Source organism: Syzygium oleosum, unplaced genomic scaffold, assembly GCF_021117445.2.
Source record: "Syzygium oleosum isolate NSW1041296 unplaced genomic scaffold, Sole_v2.1 Sole_v2.30, whole genome shotgun sequence".
Lineage (NCBI taxonomy): Eukaryota > Viridiplantae > Streptophyta > Magnoliopsida > Myrtales > Myrtaceae > Syzygium > Syzygium oleosum.
The window spans coordinates 1,904,144-1,926,056 of record NW_026607514.1 but is presented as its reverse complement, the minus strand read 5'-3'; the positions used below and the strand labels follow the sequence as shown (position 1 = coordinate 1,926,056).

Below are 21,913 nucleotides of genomic sequence, written 5' to 3'. Positions count from 1 at the left end.
TCGATCGGATCTGACTAAAAATTTATGGAAGTAGAAGGACTTGATTAATGCCATCCCTTTAATCCTATTTGTCCATTTTTATGTTTCATGCCGACAGCTTCCGAGGCTAGAAAACTGAATGTGCGAAAGGATCTTACTAGCAATATGCTGACGAGAAGGCAGGTCACACTAAGCCTGTCAAACACTATTTTGACGGAAAGGAAGAGTTTCTTTTTCAAATCTTTTCTCGTGGGTACCAATTGCGGATCGCAAGTTGCACATTTTGGTTGCAGCCGACGTGACGAAAAGTACAAAATTTGTCGGGCATTTTCTCCACGGTGCGTGCCTATCGTGCTTGGCCGTTGTGGGATGTAGTTTCGCAGAAATTGATGACATGTTTCTCTGTAAGGAAAGTTCGAGGGAAGTGCCGTGGAAAAAAGGGCACACTTTTGATGTTGATGGAAGACTTTATAATATGATATTTTCAACTCCCTTGACTTTTCTGCAGCTTACTGATCGCCAAACTCTTGCAACGAAGTCTTCTTTTTCTACGGTATTTGGATTTCATTGAAATTTATGCATTCTAACTATTTTCGTTTCAAGGCTCGGATTTGTTTCACGGAAAATATTTTCTAATTAATTATATTTTAGGAAAATGATAATATTTTCTGGTGTTTGTCTGAAACGTGAAAATGAACAGGAAAATATTTGTTGCTGTTTGGTATGAAAAATCGGATTTGATTTTCCTCAGTGCACTTATTTTAATAATTTTTAATTTTCTTTTAGAAAAATTCAAAATTTTAATTATTTTTTATTTTTCTCTTTTTTGTTATTTTTATTTTCCCTTTTTCTTTGGCCGTCAGAGGTCGGCAAGGCTCGAGCTCACCAAATTCTAGCGAGCCAAGCCTCGCCAAGCCTCGCCAACCTCGTCAGATTGGCGAGCTTCGAGCTCGCTAGATTAGTCGACGAGGCTCGAGCTTGCCTGTGGCCGGTCGTCGACCGTAGCCGTGACCTGCAACCGGCTGAAGAAGAAGGAAAAAATAAAAGAAAAAAAATAAAAAATAATTAAAACAATGGATGGAGGAGAACGTGCTTGAAATGGGAGAAAGAGAGAGGAATGAAAAAGAGGAAATCATTTTCCCCACTTTTGAAGGTATTTTTTCCATTGACGGAAAATATTTTTCTTGACTCATTTATTGTCCACGAACCGAACGCCGAAAAATCTGAAAAATATTTTCTTAAAATTATGTTCCGTAAAACAAACGGAGGTTAAATTTCATGGAAATACGTTTAGAACACAATTGTAACAATTTAGCTTTTACATACACCGATGCATGTTGCCTATGCCACGTTCTTTCACATACGTGTGGCTCCGACATGTGTACCGGCTGCACTCGTGCTATTGGGTTACCAAAAAAAAGAACCGCAAATACCAATTTCATTTTCGTCCTTTTCCATTCCCGTTATTACCTTGGAAAAATTTCCAGCAAGGGCCTAAAGTGGGGCCACTTTTTTTAAACAAAGGGCACAAGATAGACATTATCTCTCAATTAAGAATTTAAAGTGGTGAACTTAACTTCAGATAAGGATCTGAAATGGACTTCATCCGATATTGCTCGCTCCATTCCTACTTTTCTTTCTTTTCTTTTACAGGCGAATAGATGGAAGGGACTAGAAAGGAAAAGATTACAGTAAGACCAAGACAACAGTTGAACAGTTGCAAGAGCTGCTCATTTCGTCCGTACTTCAAATCAGACGTGGTAGTAGTCCCTTCTAGTCCTAAAACGTTGCTCGGTGATATTGATGTTTTGCAAGCCCATCCGGTTCCACGACACATGCACATACTCATCAAGTTTGAAAGGCTTGAATTCAGCTTACACGTATTCGAGATTAAATGCTCCGTTCGTATTACGAAAAGTATAACGTTTTTAGAAAATATTTTTCAAAAAGTCATTTTTCATGAAAATGACAATATTTGCCGGTGTTTGGCTTAGACCTAAAAATGAATTGGAAAATATTTTCTGCCGTTCGGTATCTGATTTGATTTTCTAAAGAAAATTACAAAAAAATTTGAATTTTTTAATTATTTGAATTATAATTATTTTTCTTTTTTTCCTTTTTTTAAAATTTTTCTTCTTTCTTTTTCTTCTTCCTTGGCTAGCCACAGGCGAGCTCGAGCCTTGCCAACCTCGTGCGAGGCTCGAGCTTGCCTATGGCCGGTCACTGGGCCGGCAACTGGCTGAGGAAGAAGAAAAGAATCAAAGAAAGAAAAGGAAAAAAAATTAAAAAATCGATTAAAAAATAAAATAAAAGGAAAATGTGTTATTTTAAAAGAAAATGACAAAAAAAAATTTCCTCACTTTTGAAGATATTTTTTTTCACTGGCGAAAAATGTTATCCATAACTAATTTATTTTCCGTGAAACGAATACCGGAAAAACCGGAAAACATCTTTCCGGAAGTTATTATCCATGAAACGAACGGAGCCCAAGTCGGCCACTCGAGACCCCTTATTCGAGATAAGATCCACTCCTTGAACACGGTCTCATTTCTTACCTTTATTTGAAAATTTTTCTCCCGTATAATTGCCAATTTTCTTACCGAAGACCTCACACAAATGGGAAGCCTTGGCCAAATGCCCCCCACTTTAGTCTTCCACTTTGACAAGTAGCAAAAAGGCGACTTTTACGTAACTTCCACGGATTAATTTACAACGAAATTAAATTTCGTTCTATATGCCGCCTTTCTTTTTCGTAGTATTAACCCGAGTTTGTACACCTGTGATAAATTCATCCTCAGTTTTTCACCGTCAAATTGATGAGTTGGATGATGCATGACAGTTGACGAGCGTACCAGTTTTAGGGTTTTACCTCTCTGTTTGTCGCGGGTGTACCGACTTGTGATTTTTCGTGATATTAATCTAATTTAACGGGGGTAAATTTATCACAAGTGTACCGGTTTGGGGTTTTTGATGGTCAAAAAATTAATTTTGGGAAAATTTATCACAGATGTACCAATTTAAGGCTTTTCGTTGTCAAAGAATCAGTTTAGGGTAAATTTGTCACATATGTACTAGTTTGAGATTTTTCGTAGTGTTAACCTAGCTTTTTCTTATGCTATTTTTTTGACTAATGACTTCCTTATTTTATAGGTTTGGAAATTTCTTGGAAGTTATTGCACATGGGACATTTATTCCTTGGGGTCCTCGCCCATTGAATTGTGTCGTGTCTACCGACTGGAACTTTGTTTCCACTCACGTAATTGGGAAGGAAATTTCAATTGTAGGCGTAGTTTGTTGGAAAATGAAGGGTGGTTGAACTGCCATTACGATTGTTATGTTTGGACTTTTAGCTCAAACTTTGGCCCGTGTCTTACCTCGTCTGCACGAGACTCGTGGGAAGACTTCGTACGCTCCAGATATACTTATTAAAGGTGGACTTTCTCGTCATAGAAAATGAAAGTACATCCTTGCTCTAGAGGGTGTTGGGTAACGTTCATGCTACGAAATAATGCGCGACCATAATTCTCGAAACATTACTGTTAACAAGGTTTACTAGTGATGCATATGGCCGTCAAACGGGTGAGTCGGGTCGAAAATGATCCTTTCATACAATGAAAATTTAACGACACATACCCGACCCGACCCACATTACCAAAACACATTAATATTTTACCCATTCTAGGAAAATCCATATCCACCGATTTAATTCACTTTAAGCTCTTTATGTGTATATATATTACTTGGATAAAAGCTTCATATCAAATTAAACGATAAAATAGTTAATAAATAAAATAAAGAACGTAAAAAAAACCCATAAATTTGAAAATTGGAAAATTAAAACGCAACAAAAAATTGGAAAAAGGGAAAAATTTCATCATTGCTTATGCTCTTAAAGGTTGCAGATCGTCTCTAGAAACCATTCGCGAGCCGTCACCCCCTGGCCAAATTGTGGCCGTCGAACCACATGTTACTTGAGGAAGACCTTACGAGCTCGACGCTCAAGCGCGACCGCAACGTTGCTAGCGGGTCTAATGAATTTTCAAAGTTGAAATGGTCTTTATTTAGTCCTATGGATCGCTCGAGTGGCAAAACGAATTTTAAGTTACTAATATAAAAAAAAAAAATAAAGGTTAGAAAGCTAATTTCCTAAAACAAAAATGAAAATGAAAAGAGATTTTGAAACAGAAGAAGACAATCCTTACCGTACCGCCAACGTCCTGAAGCCCGCCTGTCTTTTTTCAACCCGAGTTCAAGGACCGCCGGAAAAACTGAGCTAAACGCCGCCATAGCCGATGCAGGTGGAGGCCCTCGGCCTCATATTTGAAGCCGGTGGAGGCCCTCGGCCTCTAATCGGAGGTCGCGGGACCTTTCATCGGCATCGGATCCGAGAGATTTTGAGTCCGGGAGTGAGAGATCTGAAACTGAGAACAGTCGTGGCCGCAGCGAGCGATGGCATCAACCGAGCGATTGGGGGAAGGTGACGGTGCGCGGGCGACGAGCGACGGGGGATGATGGCGGCCGAGCAACAACTGCGAGTGGGAGTCCCTTCCCCGGAGCTTCACAGTTTTTGTCGGAGTTAAATTTCACTGGGGTTATATTTGTGTTCAAGTTAACAACTTAAATGGATCGAATATAAGTACGATGCAAACCCAATAGACGCATATAAATTTCGCTTTAATGTTTTAAACCTGTTTTGACATGTTTTTAAAGTTTTCAATTACCCATATTTGACCTGGCCAACCAAAAATTGAGTTGAAAAATAGATTTGTGACCCGATCTTGCCACCTCTGGCGATGATGATGTGTTCAAGTCTTGAAAAATTGGACAATCTTAGGTTGGGGAGTCTGTTTTTTTCTCAAAAATCTAGGGTAGGCTGCAAAGGCCGGCTGCCAAATATCTGGTAAGTCCTATGGACAGAGTGAGTCCGGGCCTTCGGATCGTGCCTATGGTTATTTATGTTTTGTTTGTTTCGCAGAAAATAATTTATAAAAATGATTACTTATATCGCTAACAAATATGAATGAACGAATAATATATTCATCGTCCAAGAAAATATTTAGACAAAAATTATTATCGGTAGTGAAAATATCTTTCATCGACTAATTACTTCAAGCGATACAAGTGATTATATTTAGGAAAAATATTTTTCAGATCGTTTATTTTCCTCGAAACGACCGCACTGTTGAAGAGGAGACTTTTTAGAGTCTTCCAAAGTTGAGTTGAAACCTCAAGCACTTAGGAGGTTAATTGAAAAGTATGGGCTTGACTTTTCCGATGGGATTCCAACCTGAATCCCCCTCGAAAGTACGGACGAATACGGATGCATAACTTGTACACTCGATTTGATAGAAAGATTGAACTCCGGAGACTTCTAATTTGCACGCATTTTGAGCCCGGGACATGCCCGATCTGTTGTGTGTGAACTCGTTCTCTCCTTCGCGGCTCCGTCCACGACGAGTGTCATCAAAAGAACAGCAGAGATCAAGCATCCCATGTTGTTTTGATGACCGGAAGCTTTTACCAAGAAACTGTCCAAATCTAATTTAAACACGCGTTTCCCAGCTCTGCAAGTCATTGGAGAAGTTCAATATTTGCTCGTCATGGGACAGAGTGGATTGGTTGTTTTCTTCTTTTGGGTTCCATTGGTTGTTCATGGCTGACCATTGACCCGTGTACTTCTCAACATGCCTTGCTTTGCAATAGGACATTGCCAGTACATTGCGGTGCTATAAAAATGTCGCAGTGCACGCCCTTTTGGGAATGAAGTTCTTTCCTAGAAAATTTTCCTACTGATCGCCACCGGTTGTGCCTTTGTCTACGTGAAAGAACTCAAAACAATGGAAAGTAACTCTTATTCTCCACTTGATTACCACTCATTCCTCCTAGCAATCACCACGACTTCCCTCACCAAAGCCAAGAAGCGATGGCGCTTCGCCTGTTTCGCGATATACTCCCGCCGGGTCTTGCTCTCCCTAGCCCAGGAGATCGTGTCCCGGAGGAACTGCCGGGACTCTGACATCTCGTGCAGTCATTCCTACACTGCCTTTGGCATCGGGTTGGTCAGTCCGGATCACCAGACGGCAGCGATTGATACTGTTCCAACGGTTCCGTGCGCTGATCACTCGAAACTCATTGAGTTGGTTAAGGAAAAGGACCTCGTGACTCTTTGTCAGCTTGGCAGAGCCGAAGGCATCGCGGCCAGTCTTGACACGGAGAAGGAAAGGGGGATTAGTGGAGATAACTATAGTGTCGCCATGCGGCGGGATATGTTCGGTTCAAACACTTACCAAAAACCGCCTCCAAAAGGGCTATTACATTTCGTGACAGATGCATTTAGAGACACCACGATCCTCATACTACTAGTTTGTGCGGGCCTTTCTCTTGGCTTCGGCATGAAAGAACATGGGCCAAAAGAAGGGTGGTATGAAGGCGGAAGCATATTCGTTGCCGTCTTCCTGGTCATAGTCGTCTCCGCTTTCAGTAACTTCAGACAGGAGACGCAGTTTGACAAGCTATCCAAGATAAGCAACAACATAAAAGTCAATGTCGTGAGAGACGCCCGACCTCAACAGATCTCCATTTTTGACGTGGTGGTTGGGGACGTTGTCTTGCTAAAAATTGGCGACCAGATTCCTGCGGACGGTTTATTCTTGGACGGCCATTCCTTTCAAGTCGATGAGTCGAGCATGACAGGGGAGAGCGAGCATGTTGAAATCGATCCGGATCGGAATCCATTCTTATTTTCCGGCTCTAAAGTGGTTGATGGATACGCTCGGATGCTTGTGGTGTCGGTTGGGATGAACACTGCGTGGGGCGAGATGATGAGCTCCATATCTGGAGATTCAAATGAAAGAACACCATTGCAAGCTCGGTTAGATAAACTAACCTCTTCCATCGGAAAGGTAGGCCTCGCTGTAGCCTTTTTAGTCCTTGTTGTGATGTTAATCCGATATTTTACTGGGAACACTAAAGATGAGAGTGGAATTAAGGAGTACAACGGTAGCAAAACTAGTACAGATGACATATTGAATGCGGTCGTCCAAATTGTTGCTGCTGCTGTCACGATAGTCGTGGTGGCAATCCCTGAAGGCTTGCCCCTGGCTGTAACACTCACGTTGGCATATTCCATGAAGAGGATGATGGCGGACCAGGCGATGGTCAGAAAGCTTTCTGCTTGCGAGACCATGGGCTCGGCCACCATAATTTGTACAGACAAGACTGGCACACTAACGTTGAATCAGATGAAGGTAACTCAATTTTGGTTGGGGGAAGAATCCATTATAGAAGATTACTACTACAAAATTGCGCCCAATGTTGTTAAGCTATTCCATCAAGCCGTTGGACTAAACACTACAGGTAGTGTGTTTATCCCTTCATCAGGAGCTGAACCCGAAATTTCTGGTAGTCCTACTGAAAAAGCTATTCTTTCTTGGGCTTTCTCTGCATTGAATATGCAAATGCAAGAAATCAAGAAGAAATACACCATTCTTAATGTCGAAACTTTCAACTCGGAAAAGAAACGCAGTGCCGTCCTCATAAATGAGAAGGGCAATGACGCAATGTATGTGCATTGGAAAGGAGCTGCCGAGATGATTTTAGCAATGTGCTCGACTTACTATCATATTGATGGTATCATAAAATGCATGGACGATGCTGCAAAAAGTAATTTCGAGAAAATTATCCAAGGTATGGCAGCTAGTAGCCTCCGATGCATAGCTTTTGCTTACAAGAAAGTCATCGACCAATATGCCGAGAAGGACAAGAGAATGCTGCAGGAAGATGGCTTGACACTGCTAGGAATAGTCGGCATCAAGGATCCGTGCCGACCAGGGGTCAAGAAAGCTGTAGAAACTTGTCAATTGGCCGGAGTGACCATAAAAATGATCACTGGAGATAATGCCTTCACAGCAAAAGCTATTGCGACAGAATGCGGGATTCTTGGTCCAGATACTGGAAATGATGGCATAGAGGTGGTGGAGGGATCAGTGTTTCGAAACTACACCCATGAAGAGAGAATGCAAAAAGTCGATCAAATCCGTGTTATGGCTAGGTCGTCCCCTTTCGACAAGTTGCTGATGGTGCAGTGCTTGAAACAAAAGGGCCATGTCGTTGCGGTCACCGGAGACGGTACAAATGATGCACCGGCACTAAAAGAAGCAGATATTGGACTTTCCATGGGCATTCAAGGAACCGAGGTTGCCAAAGAGAGCTCCGACATCGTCATATTGGATGACAATTTCACCTCCGTTGCGACGGTATTGAGATGGGGGCGATGCGTTTACAACAACATCCAGAAATTCATACAGTTTCAACTAACGGTAAATGTTGCTGCTTTGGTAATCAATTTCATTGCAGCAGTTTCAGCAGGTGAGGTTCCTTTAACCGCAGTACAATTACTATGGGTAAATCTCATCATGGACACGCTAGGAGCTCTTGCCCTTGCCACAGAGCGACCAAGCGATGAATTGATGGAGAAATCACCTGTGGGTCGGACGGAGCCACTCATAACCAACGTTATGTGGAGGAATCTTCTAGCCCAAGCATTTTACCAGATAGCAGTCCTCCTGACCCTGCAATTCAGGGGTGAGTCCATATTCAATGTCAGTGCAGGGGTGAATGATACATTAATATTCAACACTTTCGTGCTTTGCCAAATCTTTAATGAATTCAACTCGAGGAGCTTGGAGAAGCAGAATGTATTCAAAGGCATTCACAGGAATCACCTGTTTCTTGCGATTATTGGGATCACGATCGTGCTTCAAGTGATTATGGTGGAGTTTCTGAAGAAGTTTGCCGATACCGAGAGACTAAATGGGGGGCAATGGGCAGCTTGCATTCTGCTGGCGGCAGCGTCTTGGCCGATCGGTTGGTTGGTGAAGTTGGTACCCGTTTCAAGTAAGCCATTCTTTAGTTACCTTAAGAAGGCAAGGCTGGCACTCACAAGGCCTATGCAAAACATTTTTCGAATAAAGCCGCCGTCGTCCATGCTCGGCAACACCTGCAGGAATGCATAAGAACAGCTCCATAGAAAACTTAGTTCAAGCTCGGTGTCTTTCTTCAAGTACGTTCTTGACATGGCACCTTGGATGCGCATGTTGGCCTTCAAACCAAAATAGGTTAATCACCGCGTAAGGACGGAGGTCTCTTCGAGTTTCTGTGAAGTTCTAAGCGTGGAGAAACGGATTGTATTTGGTCGCTTGCATATTCCCTAAAGAATATCTCTCGTGGCATCTTTAGTCAGCTCAAGGGAAAATGATGCCACAAGTGCCATAATATTCGTATGGAGCTCACTGGAGTGCCTCGAATGTCATATAACTTTCTTATTGTATTTACTTGAGTGCCATAATTTATTTTAGATCACTTGAGTTCCACAATTGTTTTCCCAACTCATACCTCATTCATTATGCAAGAAAAATGAAGAGGAAGACGCCCAACACATTTGGAGTTGTGCATTCCACGAATCAGGAAGCAATGCGCGGCTGGGTTGAATTTTTAGTTTCTGTGTGTTTGAATGTCTTTCCTAGTTCCTATGTCTTTAATTATTTCAAGTTTCCATGTCTTAGTCCCTCAATAAATAGGAGATGCATTCTCAATTGTAGAATTTAGATCTTAGTTTTGATAATACATGAGATTTCATCCTTAAGTGAGCGAGCTCCTTTTTTTTTTTTTGGTAACCGAGGATCCGCTACCATTCCCCGGAGATGAGCCCGCACAGGTAATCGGGGCGCCTATACCTCGGAGGAGACTAGCCCAGCAACCCACCGCCAGGGCCTCCCACTTAAATTACGGAACCGAGCGGGGATTCGAACCCAGAACCTCTGAGGAGGGAAGGAAAGCGCCCACCAACTCGGCCATGCGCAGGTGGGTTAGTTCCTTTTTTTTTTTTTTTTTTTTTTGGTAAGGTAAGTATATATATAACTTTCTCAAAACCAAATACAAGCTATAGCTCCAACCAATACCTGACCCTAATAGGACATAACGTCCAGAAAGGGTCAAGAAAGGTCCAGCAAGGACTATACAAATAGAACAGACAACCAAGCCCCGAGAGAAGAATCGGGAGCACTAAACAAGGCTAATCCAAAACCAGGACCCAAAGGACTCTACAAGCCAGAGGTACACGGCAACCTGGGTTAGTTCCTTTAATTGGTTCTTTATCCAATGTTTTAGAGGTAAGCACAAAGTCGCGTTTGGTCCTTCAGATTTGGATCAGTTAAGGCCTTGAAGAGTGGAGGTACAAGGACGATCAGAGAAAGATAGAGAGAGAGAGAGAGGATATTAATGAGATTTTCAAAAAATTTCAAAGATTCTCGATCCTATAGTAAGTTGCACCAAACATATGATTGTTTGACAAACCAAATTGCCTCGTGTCTGGGCTTTTGCGACCCCTCCTACCCCTATGATTTCCCCAACTTCTACTCCTAGTCGCCCACTTTGCCCTACCAGCCTTCGCCTATACCATCCCCGGTTATGGCTTTGGATCCAGCGATGTCCCCCGCACACAATTGGCCCCTCTATCGCTTGTTGATGCCCCATCCCTTTCCCCCTCCCTCCTCCCGACCGTGTTTCTCAACGTCTTGACAGCGACGATAATCACGCAGTGGGGCTGTCGTTGGCGGTGGTGAAAACAGCAATAGAGGAGGAGCAAAGGACGAGGTTGAATAAGGAGAAACAAATAGAGACAGATTGTCAATGGAGATTGATGTTGTGAATGGTCATGACGGCCAATTGGGTCTGGTGGAGGAAGAGGAGAGGGTTAAGGATACTAGAAGTGCCAAAAGTTACCTACGGCGCTCACTTAAGTACCAAATCGGAGATAAAATGATTACTTAAAGTACATCCAGCAAGAAATTTCGGCCAAAAATATTACTTGGCTTTTATAATAAAAATTTTAACATGAGTTGGCATTTTTTTTATATTAAAAACCAGTCCACATGGACATTCTAAACGACATCGTTTCATGGCTAAACCGGTTCAAGACACTAGAACCAGTTTAGGAATTCATTAATCGCTCTCTTCTCTCACTTGCTCACTCAGTCATACAGAGAGAGAACCTTCTTCGTTCTTCCGGGATCTCTGCCCATAACAGTCGCTTGCGCGTCCTCCCCAACGCAAAGGATATTTCACTACCTAATCTCCCCGACCAAGTCCGACGCGAAGTCATTGCCGCTCTCCTTCTCCGCCGCGAGGAGAACTAGGTCCTTTGCATGCGGCTTCATCCTCACCTTCATCGCCTGCACCTTTCTCTTCATCCTCAATCCAGCCGCTCCCTCCTCCTCTCCTTGGCTCACCAACCTCTTCGCTGTCTTCGCGCCCTCCTCCTACAGATCTCACTTCTCCTCTATGCTCTCTCGCTTTCGCCGTAATCCCTCTAAATTTGCCTCCCTCTTGCTCTCCATTTGCAAGATTGAACTGTTAATTTTGGGGGTAAACCGAAATATGTTTCGATTTAGGGTTTGGAATTTGGAATTTGGTTGAGTTGATGATTTAGGGTTTGGAATTTGGGAATTTTGTTGAAGTGGCGATTTTGGGTTTATATTTGGGGCAAATCTTGTAAACGACGTCGTTTAGGGGATGATATGCTGACTAGGCATGCCGGCGAGCCACATCGATCAGAGATATTAATAAAATATGATCACGTTAAATTTCCGGAGACCAAAATCGGAGTTGGCATTTAAGTGATCATTTTTTTAAAAAATGACACTTAAATGATCCGAAAAAAACTTTTGACACCAAAGTGAGTATTGTACAAAACTTTTAGCTATTCTAATATCCTTATGCTAAGAAGAGGGGGTCGTTATGGTGAGAAGGTCGGTTTCAATGAATTCTCGATTTCAAGTAATCAAATCACGTGGTGGTTTGGAATTGCAATCGTCCAACGCAAACATGAGCAAGTTGAGAACAATTGACGATTTCTCGGTGGATCAATTGGAGAGGAGAGAGACATCTGCAAGAGTGGGTACATTGCTGATGTTTGTCGGATACGCGAATCCATCACTCCATCATTGGAAGATATCAAAGTTTGTTAAGTTATTTTTAATTTTTTTTTTATCTAATCCGGGTATATCCCACCCCCTATCCCGGAATTCTTATCCGGTATTTTATCCGGCTTTATCGTATCTAGAGGACATCGCCAAACATTGTATAAAATAATTTGTTGTCCTATCCGGAGTAAAATCCAAACTACCAAATGCTGCCTAAAATTATATATCTTTAGCTGGTAGGATACTCGTTTATGCATTGGCGGTGAATTGATCTATCCCAAAGTTTCTTTCGTTCAAACTAAATTCAAAGACCTCTAAATTGCGAAACCATCATGGCCTACATTACTGATTTTTTAGGTTCTCACAATCTCATCACCCATCCAGTTACTTCCATCATACAAATGAAACACTTTCATTTATCCTCTAAATTTTACCAAATGAAACACTTTCATTTATCCACTAAATTTTACCAAGCATCAAGTTGGTATCAGAGCTTTGAACTAGTTTCAAGTGATTTCTTTCATTCTTCATCTCATACTTCCATTCTGGAAAAAAGAAGAAGATTAATCCGATCCCTAGAGGCTTGAATTTGGAACAAACCCATAATGGAAGGCACGGTCGGGCCATGGAGAACCTTTTAGAAACAAATGGAGCAAGTCCTCAACCTCCTGAAAAATCAAGTGAGACAAGGACAACCACGAAGACCTCCGATGGATCGTCCACGTGGTGGTAATCCAGACTACTGTCCAAACTTCGGTGATGAATCTAGCGACACTAAAAGCGTCTCTAGTAATTCAAATTATCGAGTTAGGAGAAGAAGAGCGAGGCACGAGGAGAATCAACTCGAAATCAGAGTGGAGGCACCCGAAAATTTGAAACTAGCCTCAATTTAGATGGTTTTATTAGTTGGTTGCATTCTATCAAACGAGTATTTGACTTTAAATCATACTCATATGAAAAGAAATGCAAGCATGTTTTTTTATTTAAAAATTATGCTTCACTTTGGTGGGAAAATTTGAAAAAATCCTAAAACCAAGGAAGAAAAAGTAGGGTCAAGTCTTGGGAAAAACTAAAAAGCTTATGAATAAGAGGTTTTTGCTCGATAACTATAAGCAAAACTTGTTTCTAACTCTACTCGACTTGAGCTTAATTAAGTATTAGTTTTTGGCTCGCACTCAACTCGACTTGTCTCAATCAGAAATAGAAATACTCGACTTGATTACAATTAACTTATAAATAAAACTCGAGCTCGAGTTATTATAAGCTCAAATACTATGTTATTTTAAGCTTTCTGAATTTATAACTGCTAAAAATTCTTTTAAAAAAATAGTGAAAGTTCAATTAGGTTCACAAACCTATTGAGCTTTCATGATCATCCTTGAAGTGAACTTTCAAGGGAAAGCCAACAAATTGCTAAGCGAGAATGAAGATTCTGCACGCTTAGCTCGGGCCTCCCAAGCCTTTCCGACTTGGGTTCTCAGTTCAACCATGCAATTAAACTTACCTTGGAGCCGCTACTAACTAATTGTACGTCAGTTAAAAACCTAAGCAAGATGCGGGATGTGACGGCCCGAATTTCCATAAAATCACCACTTACTAAAGCGTTCTTAGTCTTTTCACTTATAGCACAAGCGGAAGGCAAACCATAATCAAATTAAACATTTCTTGCTCAGTGGACCAATCCAGTGCAATAATACCACATCTTCATTTCCCACTTTTTATTTGTATACAAGGATGATTTGGATTACATCATCATCAAACACCAAACAAAAGACAACGTCTGGGAGGTCATAAAGGTATCTTACTTCCCCTATGCCATCCAAGTGAAACTCGCGGTTTCCACCAATCTCCAATCACCTAGCCTCACGATCATACCAAAAAGTGAGTAATAAGCAAGGTCGATCTTGGTTTCGTAACATCTTCCAAGGAAGGGACATTCATTCTAGTTATCTGAAAAAATGTAATTCAACAGGTGTGAGCTAACTCTCAACAAGAAATAAGACCAGTTTATAAACTGACCGATCTTACTAACTCTTGATTCCTATAACACACCTACGTGATATGCATTTTAGGCAAACAAGTATGATTAATAATATCTTTGAAAACCATCGGTATCAAGCAATTTGAATAGGATCGTTCACTCAAATGCAAGTAGATGGCATATTATCTCATAATACCACATCATATTTCATTAATTTACACACATGAGTTCACATTCGTCACTGGCCAGGATTATCTCGATTCACGAGGTATCTCAACTAACGAGGCATTGTCACCACCAACTCATGGGGAACGGAATCATTCATACCCTTTGCCATGCCTCAGCCCATTCATCACGAGTGTCCTCTTCATTAGTGAGGATAAATACACCACTGTACATTTGCGTGATTATGATCATTTCTTAACATCATACCATGGTAAAGCCATGTCATACCATGACTACATGAGTCATGTCATCATAGGATTTCATATCATCTCAACCTTGTAGAGAACCGTTCCATACGGTAGAACATCTGGCTGACTCTAGAGTCTTATCCATAACTCATATAAGGGAATTTGTTCGGTAGCGAATAGGCCGTGGCAAAGGTCTTAATCACATGGCATTATTCACATACATTTCACAACAATTGTCACATGCATCTCATCATTTGCCATTTCTCATGCATAATCACATTTGTCCCATCATTTGACATCACATCAAGGTCAATTATATCTCATTAGAAATCTCAGAATGTATAGATTATGTCTCCAGAAGACATCAAGTCCAAATTCTCAAGGTTTCACGTAAGAAATTGTGCATCTTTGAAATTGGGTAAATCTGGGCAGTTTTGCACGGTAACGGAAATTCCTTCAAATTAAATAGCAGATGAACTCCAAAAATTATAAAATTTGAATATGATATAAAATACACATGGATAAACATTTTTCATGAAGAAAGAAAAGTCCATATATTTTTTTAAGTATCTCATTTACTACTCAAAAACAGACTAAACATTTCTCATTGGAACAGAATGTCCACTTCACTAATTATTCCTCTTCCAGTAACCAAATCAACTCCAAATGCTTTGAAATTTTTATATGTCATAGAAAGAACAATTCTTTAAAACTTTTGTGAGGTGAGTTTATTAATATTCGTACCATAAAATTTTAGAAAAAATCGAGAAAGGATGAAAATCACAAACTGTTCAATTTTGGGTGGTTAAACCCCGTTTGAAGGTAAGACTTCATGTGACCAAAATCAACTCAGAAAAATACAGATTTAAAGTATGTTAAACTTCAAGATGTGAAGAACAACTTTTCTGAAGAAAATAACTTCAAATTCGACCCAAAAAAGTCTCTAAAAAAATAGTAAACTGAAGAGGTACAGTAACAACAAATCTGGGTTTCCAAAACCAAACTTCAAGTATTCAAGCTCTAGTTGATACTCACGAATTTTTAACCCACAAAACTCATTTCCAAAAGCTTAAATAGACACGCAACACCCAACTCCAGGTCTGGACATACCCATTCATGCACAATAAGCATTAAAAACACACAAGCAAGCCACCAAATTGCATCTACAACTCAATACTAACAAAATCAAGGGTGTAGGAAGATTAGAAGGCTTAGAAATAGGTTTCATCTCCTTGCCTTAGCTTCTAGGACCAATTCTTCCCTAATCTTGAGCTTTGGCCGTGAGTTCCAATATGAACCAGTGAAGAATTTATGCTGAAATAGAGAAAAATTTGGTGCTGGAATAGAGAAGAGAGAGTCGGCAAGAGAGGGGAAAGAAACCGAGAGGACTGAGAAGGAAGTGAGAGTGAGGGAGAGGTTGTTGCCGAGAGTTCAAGGGAAAGAGAGAGAGAGCTATGATGATTCTTCATCATGAGCCCCAAGATGGTGTGTCCAACAAGCCTCCCACTTTGCCGAACAAGCTTCCCACCTTGCACAACAAGCCTCCAAACTTGCACAACAAGCATGCCCACCTTGCATTAAATCTGATTGACTGATGTGAATAGTAAACATGATTAAATAGACTTAATAATTCAATTTGCATGCTGAAATTCTGCCCTAGATGGCTGGCCACACGTTGATCTCTTCAATTGTCCAATGCATTCCAAAGATTTTCGGATCAAAATATGTCAAATGCTTAATCATCGATATTCCGAAAGTATCTCGATAATTACTAATCAGTTCTTGGCCATTTCCAATTAGCAATTCATATAATGCCACTAATCAGTTATGCGAATTTTCGGGATGTCACAATTCTTTACCCCCTTAAGAAAACTTATCCCTTCAAACATATGCGGATAACAATTCCTCATATCGTCCTCGCTTTCTCAGGTAGCCTCTTCCATATTGTGATGTTGCCATACTATCTAGACAAGAGGAATAGCTTTATTCCTGGGAATTCGTGCACTTCGATCCAACATCCGCATTGGTCTCTCGCCGTACCTCACTTTTTCATCCACCTCAATCGTGTTGAAGTCCAAAGCATGTGTAGGGTCAAGTTGATATTACCTTAACATCGACCCATGAAAGACGTCATGGATGTTAGCCAACTTTGGCGGTAAGGCCAATCAATATGCCAACTCTCCTATCCTTTCGAAAATCTCAAATGGTCCAATGAATCTCGGGCTCAATTCCCCTTTCTTCCTAAATCTCGATATGCCTTTCATTGGCGACACTTTCAAGAACACGTGATCTCCCACATTAAACTCCAAAGGTCTCCGACGTTTAACAACATAGCTTTTCTGTCGACTTTGAGCAGTCTTGAGTCGACCTCGTATCATTTTTGCCGCATCCAATGTGATTTGTTCCATTCAATCTAACATTCATACTAGCTTTCCCCACCTTGATTTCTCTCTTGCCTTCCTCAATTATCTCAAAATTCAGTATATTTGGGGGATAATGTCCATATTTCCTCAACAAAATACAATGTTGTAGTGACTGCCACAAGCTTCTGTGACATTTCCTTTCTTCGATCGACATCATAAAAGTATCCATGAATCCTAAAATTCCATCATCTCACACTTGAAAGTTTGACCTTTTCCCTTTCCAAAGCATTTCCTCGAGTTTCATTCTAATACACTTCTCTTCAGAGATACTACTTCTACAGCCTCAAAGGACTTCTCATCATCAACATTATGAACTTCTTTCTTTCTATGGCACAATGTCCGACTTCAGGTCAGCTTAATCTTTCAATTCTACATGCTATGTCCAAGCATAACCACCAAAATTATCACTTAAGGTCTACTATGCCTAAAAGACCATATCACATGTAGTATTCTAACAACCTTTTTCCTCTTCCTTTCTTCCAATCGGATGGATCATCAATTCCTAAATGGTTCCTAAGATCTCCAAATGTTATACATTTATAACAATTTCTATAGTACCAAGAACTTATCACCATTTGTCGAAACTCTAACCTGCAGTATATTCATCAAATCACATTGTACTGCATCTTTCATGTTCAACATGTCTCAACTTTTGCGAACCATCAATTATTCTATCGATATCTTAATTAAGACGTAACCTAAAGTATCCCATTATCCAATTGGAGATTTACATCGACTAATTCTTACTTAGTATACAAAACCTTTAAATACTTCTCATGCCTTTACTAATTCCTCGAATAGATCTCCGAAGTAATATAACTTCAAATCGATTATTTCCAAAATCCACCAAATGATTACTTTTCATCACGTCCCTAACAAGATCCATAAAATCAGAGTATTAAATCAATGACCAAGACACTTTCAATCATGGTACTTAGAAAGGATCCACTTCTCCAATTTCAATCTTACTGCTCTCAAGATAATTACCATATTTCTTGCTATAAGATCAGATACCACCAAAACAAGAACTTACCTTTAGTCCATATATCACAGCTCAAAGATCATCACTTAAACTTTAATAACTGTTATCTTCAAATCAATAAAATCTCTCTAATCCACAAATCTAAAGGTGAATATTATCACTTAAATGATCAACACCTGATTGAATGACTTTAATTCCTCAAATCACCAAAGTTAAGAACTTATCTAATTTCCATTCAATGTTCCTCAAGTTCTGAAGAACCTAAAGGATCATTACTTAAACTTATCACTTCTAAGATCAACAACTTAAGTATCCATCTCTTTTCCCTTGAAGAGGGTATAATCCATGTTCTCTAATTCCTCAAAACTATTTAAAGTCATATTACATTTACAATTATGAAGATCATGCCTATCACCTCAACCTACAAACCACAAGTAAATTTACACCTTATGTGACAATTCAAGCCTATAACTTCCAAGGTCAACACTTACCATACTAAGTATCTCCATGTAACACATCAAGACCTTCAATATAGATTCTCCTTTTCCAATAGTAGATTACAACCTAACCCAATCGATCATAACTTAGTTTTTAAAATCATAACTTACTCTCTATAGGTCATGTCTTAACCAATCCATCTAATTCCACCAATAATAAAAACTCATCCATTTCATTCTAAGACTTTCTTTGTGAATAATATCTAAACACCCAAAGGATCATTACTCACCATAAGAGCTTAAAATTCAAATTTAATACCTCCAAAATCCATCCTTGCCACGATACAAATTAACCAATACGAGCATCCTCGTATCTCCAAAAGCTATTTCCTAAATTCCTAAAAATCATAACTTATCAAATAGTCCGTGACTTCTAATATCAAAACTTATCACTTTGGAATTCCCTATGCCAACAAGTCACTCTTGAAACCTTAAGTCCATATGCATAATCTATCCGTGTCTCTTCCAACTTATGCCCTTAACCACTAACACACCTTATCACTCCATTAACCCTGCTCTAATACCAAAAGCTGTAACGGTCCGAATTTCCACAAAATCACCACTTACTAAAGCGTTCTTAGTCTTTTCACTTATAGCACAAGCGGAAGGCAAACCATAATCAAATTAAACATTTCTCACTCCGTGGACACATTCGGTGCAAAAATACCGCATCTTCATTTCCCACTTTTATTTGTATACAAGGATGATTTGGATTACATCATCATCAAACACCAAACAAAAGACAATGTCTGGGAGGTCATAAAGGTATCCTACTTCCCCTATGCCATCCAAGTGAAACTCACAGTTTTCACCAATCTCCAATCACCCAACTTCACGGTCATACCAAAAAGTGAGTAATAAGCAAGGTTGATCCCGGTTTCATAAAATCTTCCAACAAACGAACATTCATTCTAGTTATCTAAAAAAATGTAATTTAACAGGAGTAAGCTAATGCTCAACAAGAAATAAGACCAGTTTATAAATTGACCAATCTTACTAACTCTTGATTCCTATAACACACCTAGGTGATATGCATTCTAGGCAAACAAGTATGATTAATTACATATTTGAAAACCATCAATCTCAAGCAATTTGAATAGGATCATTCACTCAAATGCAAGCAGATGGTATATTATCTCATAATACCACATCGTATTTCATCAATTTATACACATGAGTTCATATTCGTCACTGGCCAGGATCATCTCGATTCATGAGGCATCTCGACAAATGAGGCATCGTTACCACCAACTCATGGGGAACGGAATCTTTCATACCTTTTTCCTACGCCTCAGCCCATTCATTACAGGTGTCCTCTTCATTATTGATGATAAATACACCACTATACATCCGCGTGATTATGGTCTTTTTTTAACATCATACAATGGCAAAATCATACCATACCATGACTACAAAAGTCGTGTCATACCATGACTACAAGAGCCGTGTCATACCATGACTACACGAGTCATGTCATCATAGGATTTCATATCATCTCAACCTTGTAGAGAATCGTTCCATACGGTAGAACATATGGCTAACTCTAGAGTCTTATCCATAACTTATACAAGGGAATTTGTCATGCCTCGGACACTACCGAGCTCGCGACCCCTCCACGGTCGTATTTTGAATGCGACGTCCCAGGACTCGTTGCCGACCCACACGAATATCAAAACATAAAGCGCAAGCGGAAACGATTAAAAGCACCCAGACAAGACTAAAGACCAAGGATAGTAGAGAAAACACTTGAATATTCAACAACGTACTTCATACAATAACACATTTACAACATTCAGCTTTACACACGTTAGGCCACTAAGGTTAAACTCCACATTCATAAAAAAGGGACTGGTGATCGGGTAGGCTAGCCTAGCTATACAAAAAGGGTCCACTAAAAAGGGTTTCTAGACCTAGCACTGAAACACCGCTACGGCTCCCAATCCGAGTTGGAACAAACAGACTCAGGCTCCGACTCCATGGGTTCCTCTTCAGGCTCCTCCTCCATTGGCTCTGGGATGGTCTCCTCGGGTTCCTCCTCCGGTTCTGACTCCATGGACTCCTCGTCAAAGTCGGACTCCACTATCACCGGCCGGGGGTCGGAATCTTCGGGGGCGGCATCCGGGCTCGTGACCACACCGTCGGGAGCGAGAGTCGCTGAGGGGTACCACTCACCTACCTCATTAAACGGGACATCGCAATTCCGAAGTGGACCATAGGTGCCGTATAAATCCCGATAACAGTAAGCCCGATACGTATTAAGCTGCAGCATCTGTCTACCCACGTCTACCCACACCACAGTAATATGCTTAATATAGGCCTCCCCGTCTCCTATGGGGTATTCCATCACCGAGTGCTTAGTATGCTTCGGGATCCCAAAGCGCTCTGGTGGATTGCTCATGATCGGGGTCGAGGGTCTGAAATGGTTATATAATAACCATGAGAACGATTCTCAATAAGCAACACCCTAAACCCTACCTAGACTAACACGTACCTCTAGACAAATAGAATAACACTCAACATATTCAATCAACATGCAATAACATTCAAAGGCACTCTCTAGCCTTACCTCGATGCATATATAACCCTGCACGTTAGTTGGATCGTAATAACACATTAGACCACATATGGTCTATACACTTCAAAATACCACAAATTCCTAACATATGCAATTATAAAGTCAATCCAACAACTCCTCATTCATTACCAACTCGCGTAACACACCTCAGGTCCACCACTTCACATAACTCGCGTAATACGCATCAAGTCCACGGCACGACTCGCGTAGAGACGCATCAAGTCGGCTATCATCCGATATCACCGGGCATTGTCTCGCGTAACACGCATCAAGACACACTCAATTCCTCGCGTAAATACGCATCAAGGACTAAAGGATCACATGTACTTCCTTGCTCAATTTCACGTCTTTCCCCGCGTAAATACGCCTCAGGGCCTATCGATTATATGCAATACGTATCTCACTCCAACCACACCATATTAACATGTTCTAATGACACTCAAATATGCTCAATTTCCAACCAATCAATTCAGCCACTTCAATCACCGATCCAATCACCGAATCAACAATTTAAGCCACCTCTCAGCAATCACAAGTGAACACACCAAGGCATTCAATCTCGGCCATCAAACCATCATAGAACACCCATATTCAAGCGCTAAACCATCCACAAGGGCAGCAAGCATTCGGCCATAACATCCTACATTACTCCAATTTACCAATCAAGCCATAAATCACTAACACTAATCCACCCATGCCAACATTAAATTCAGCCACTAAGCATCACAATGCGGCCACAAGGAACAAGGGAAAACTGAATACACAGATTTGGGGCAAATCTGGGCCAACGCACAGTTCTGGAATTCCTTTTAAAACAAATAGTAATTCAACTCCAAAAATTATGAAGTTTCGATATGTCCTAGAAAACATCATGATGAACATTTTTCATGAAGAACACAAAATCTAGTTCTGCCTAGAACCACCTCTTTTTGTCACCCAAATTCAGACATAAGATATTTCATTCAGATTGGCCATCCGGCTTTCAAAATGTATTTCAAGCAGTAACCAAATCTCCTTAGAAAGCTTTGAAATTTTTATATGTCATAACCACAAATTTCCCCAACAAGTTTTATGAAGGAAGT

The 21,913-nt window shown here is 40.5% G+C and overlaps 1 protein-coding gene across 1 annotated transcript; it reads left to right on the top strand.

The window, feature by feature from the left end:
* Nucleotides 1-5,682: 5,682 nt before the first annotated feature.
* Nucleotides 5,683-9,456, top strand: LOC115692768 (calcium-transporting ATPase 12, plasma membrane-type). The gene has a single exon (XM_030619724.2). The coding sequence runs from the start codon at nucleotides 5,817-5,819 to the stop codon at nucleotides 8,991-8,993; it is 3,177 nt and encodes a 1,058-aa protein (XP_030475584.1). The 5' UTR covers nucleotides 5,683-5,816; the 3' UTR covers nucleotides 8,994-9,456.
* The last annotated feature ends 12,457 nt before the right edge of the window (nucleotides 9,457-21,913 follow it).

Coding starts and splice junctions, on each gene's coding strand:
- LOC115692768 (XM_030619724.2), top strand. CDS start 5,817: ATGGAAAGTAACTCTTATTCTCCACTTGATTACCACTCATTCCTCCTA.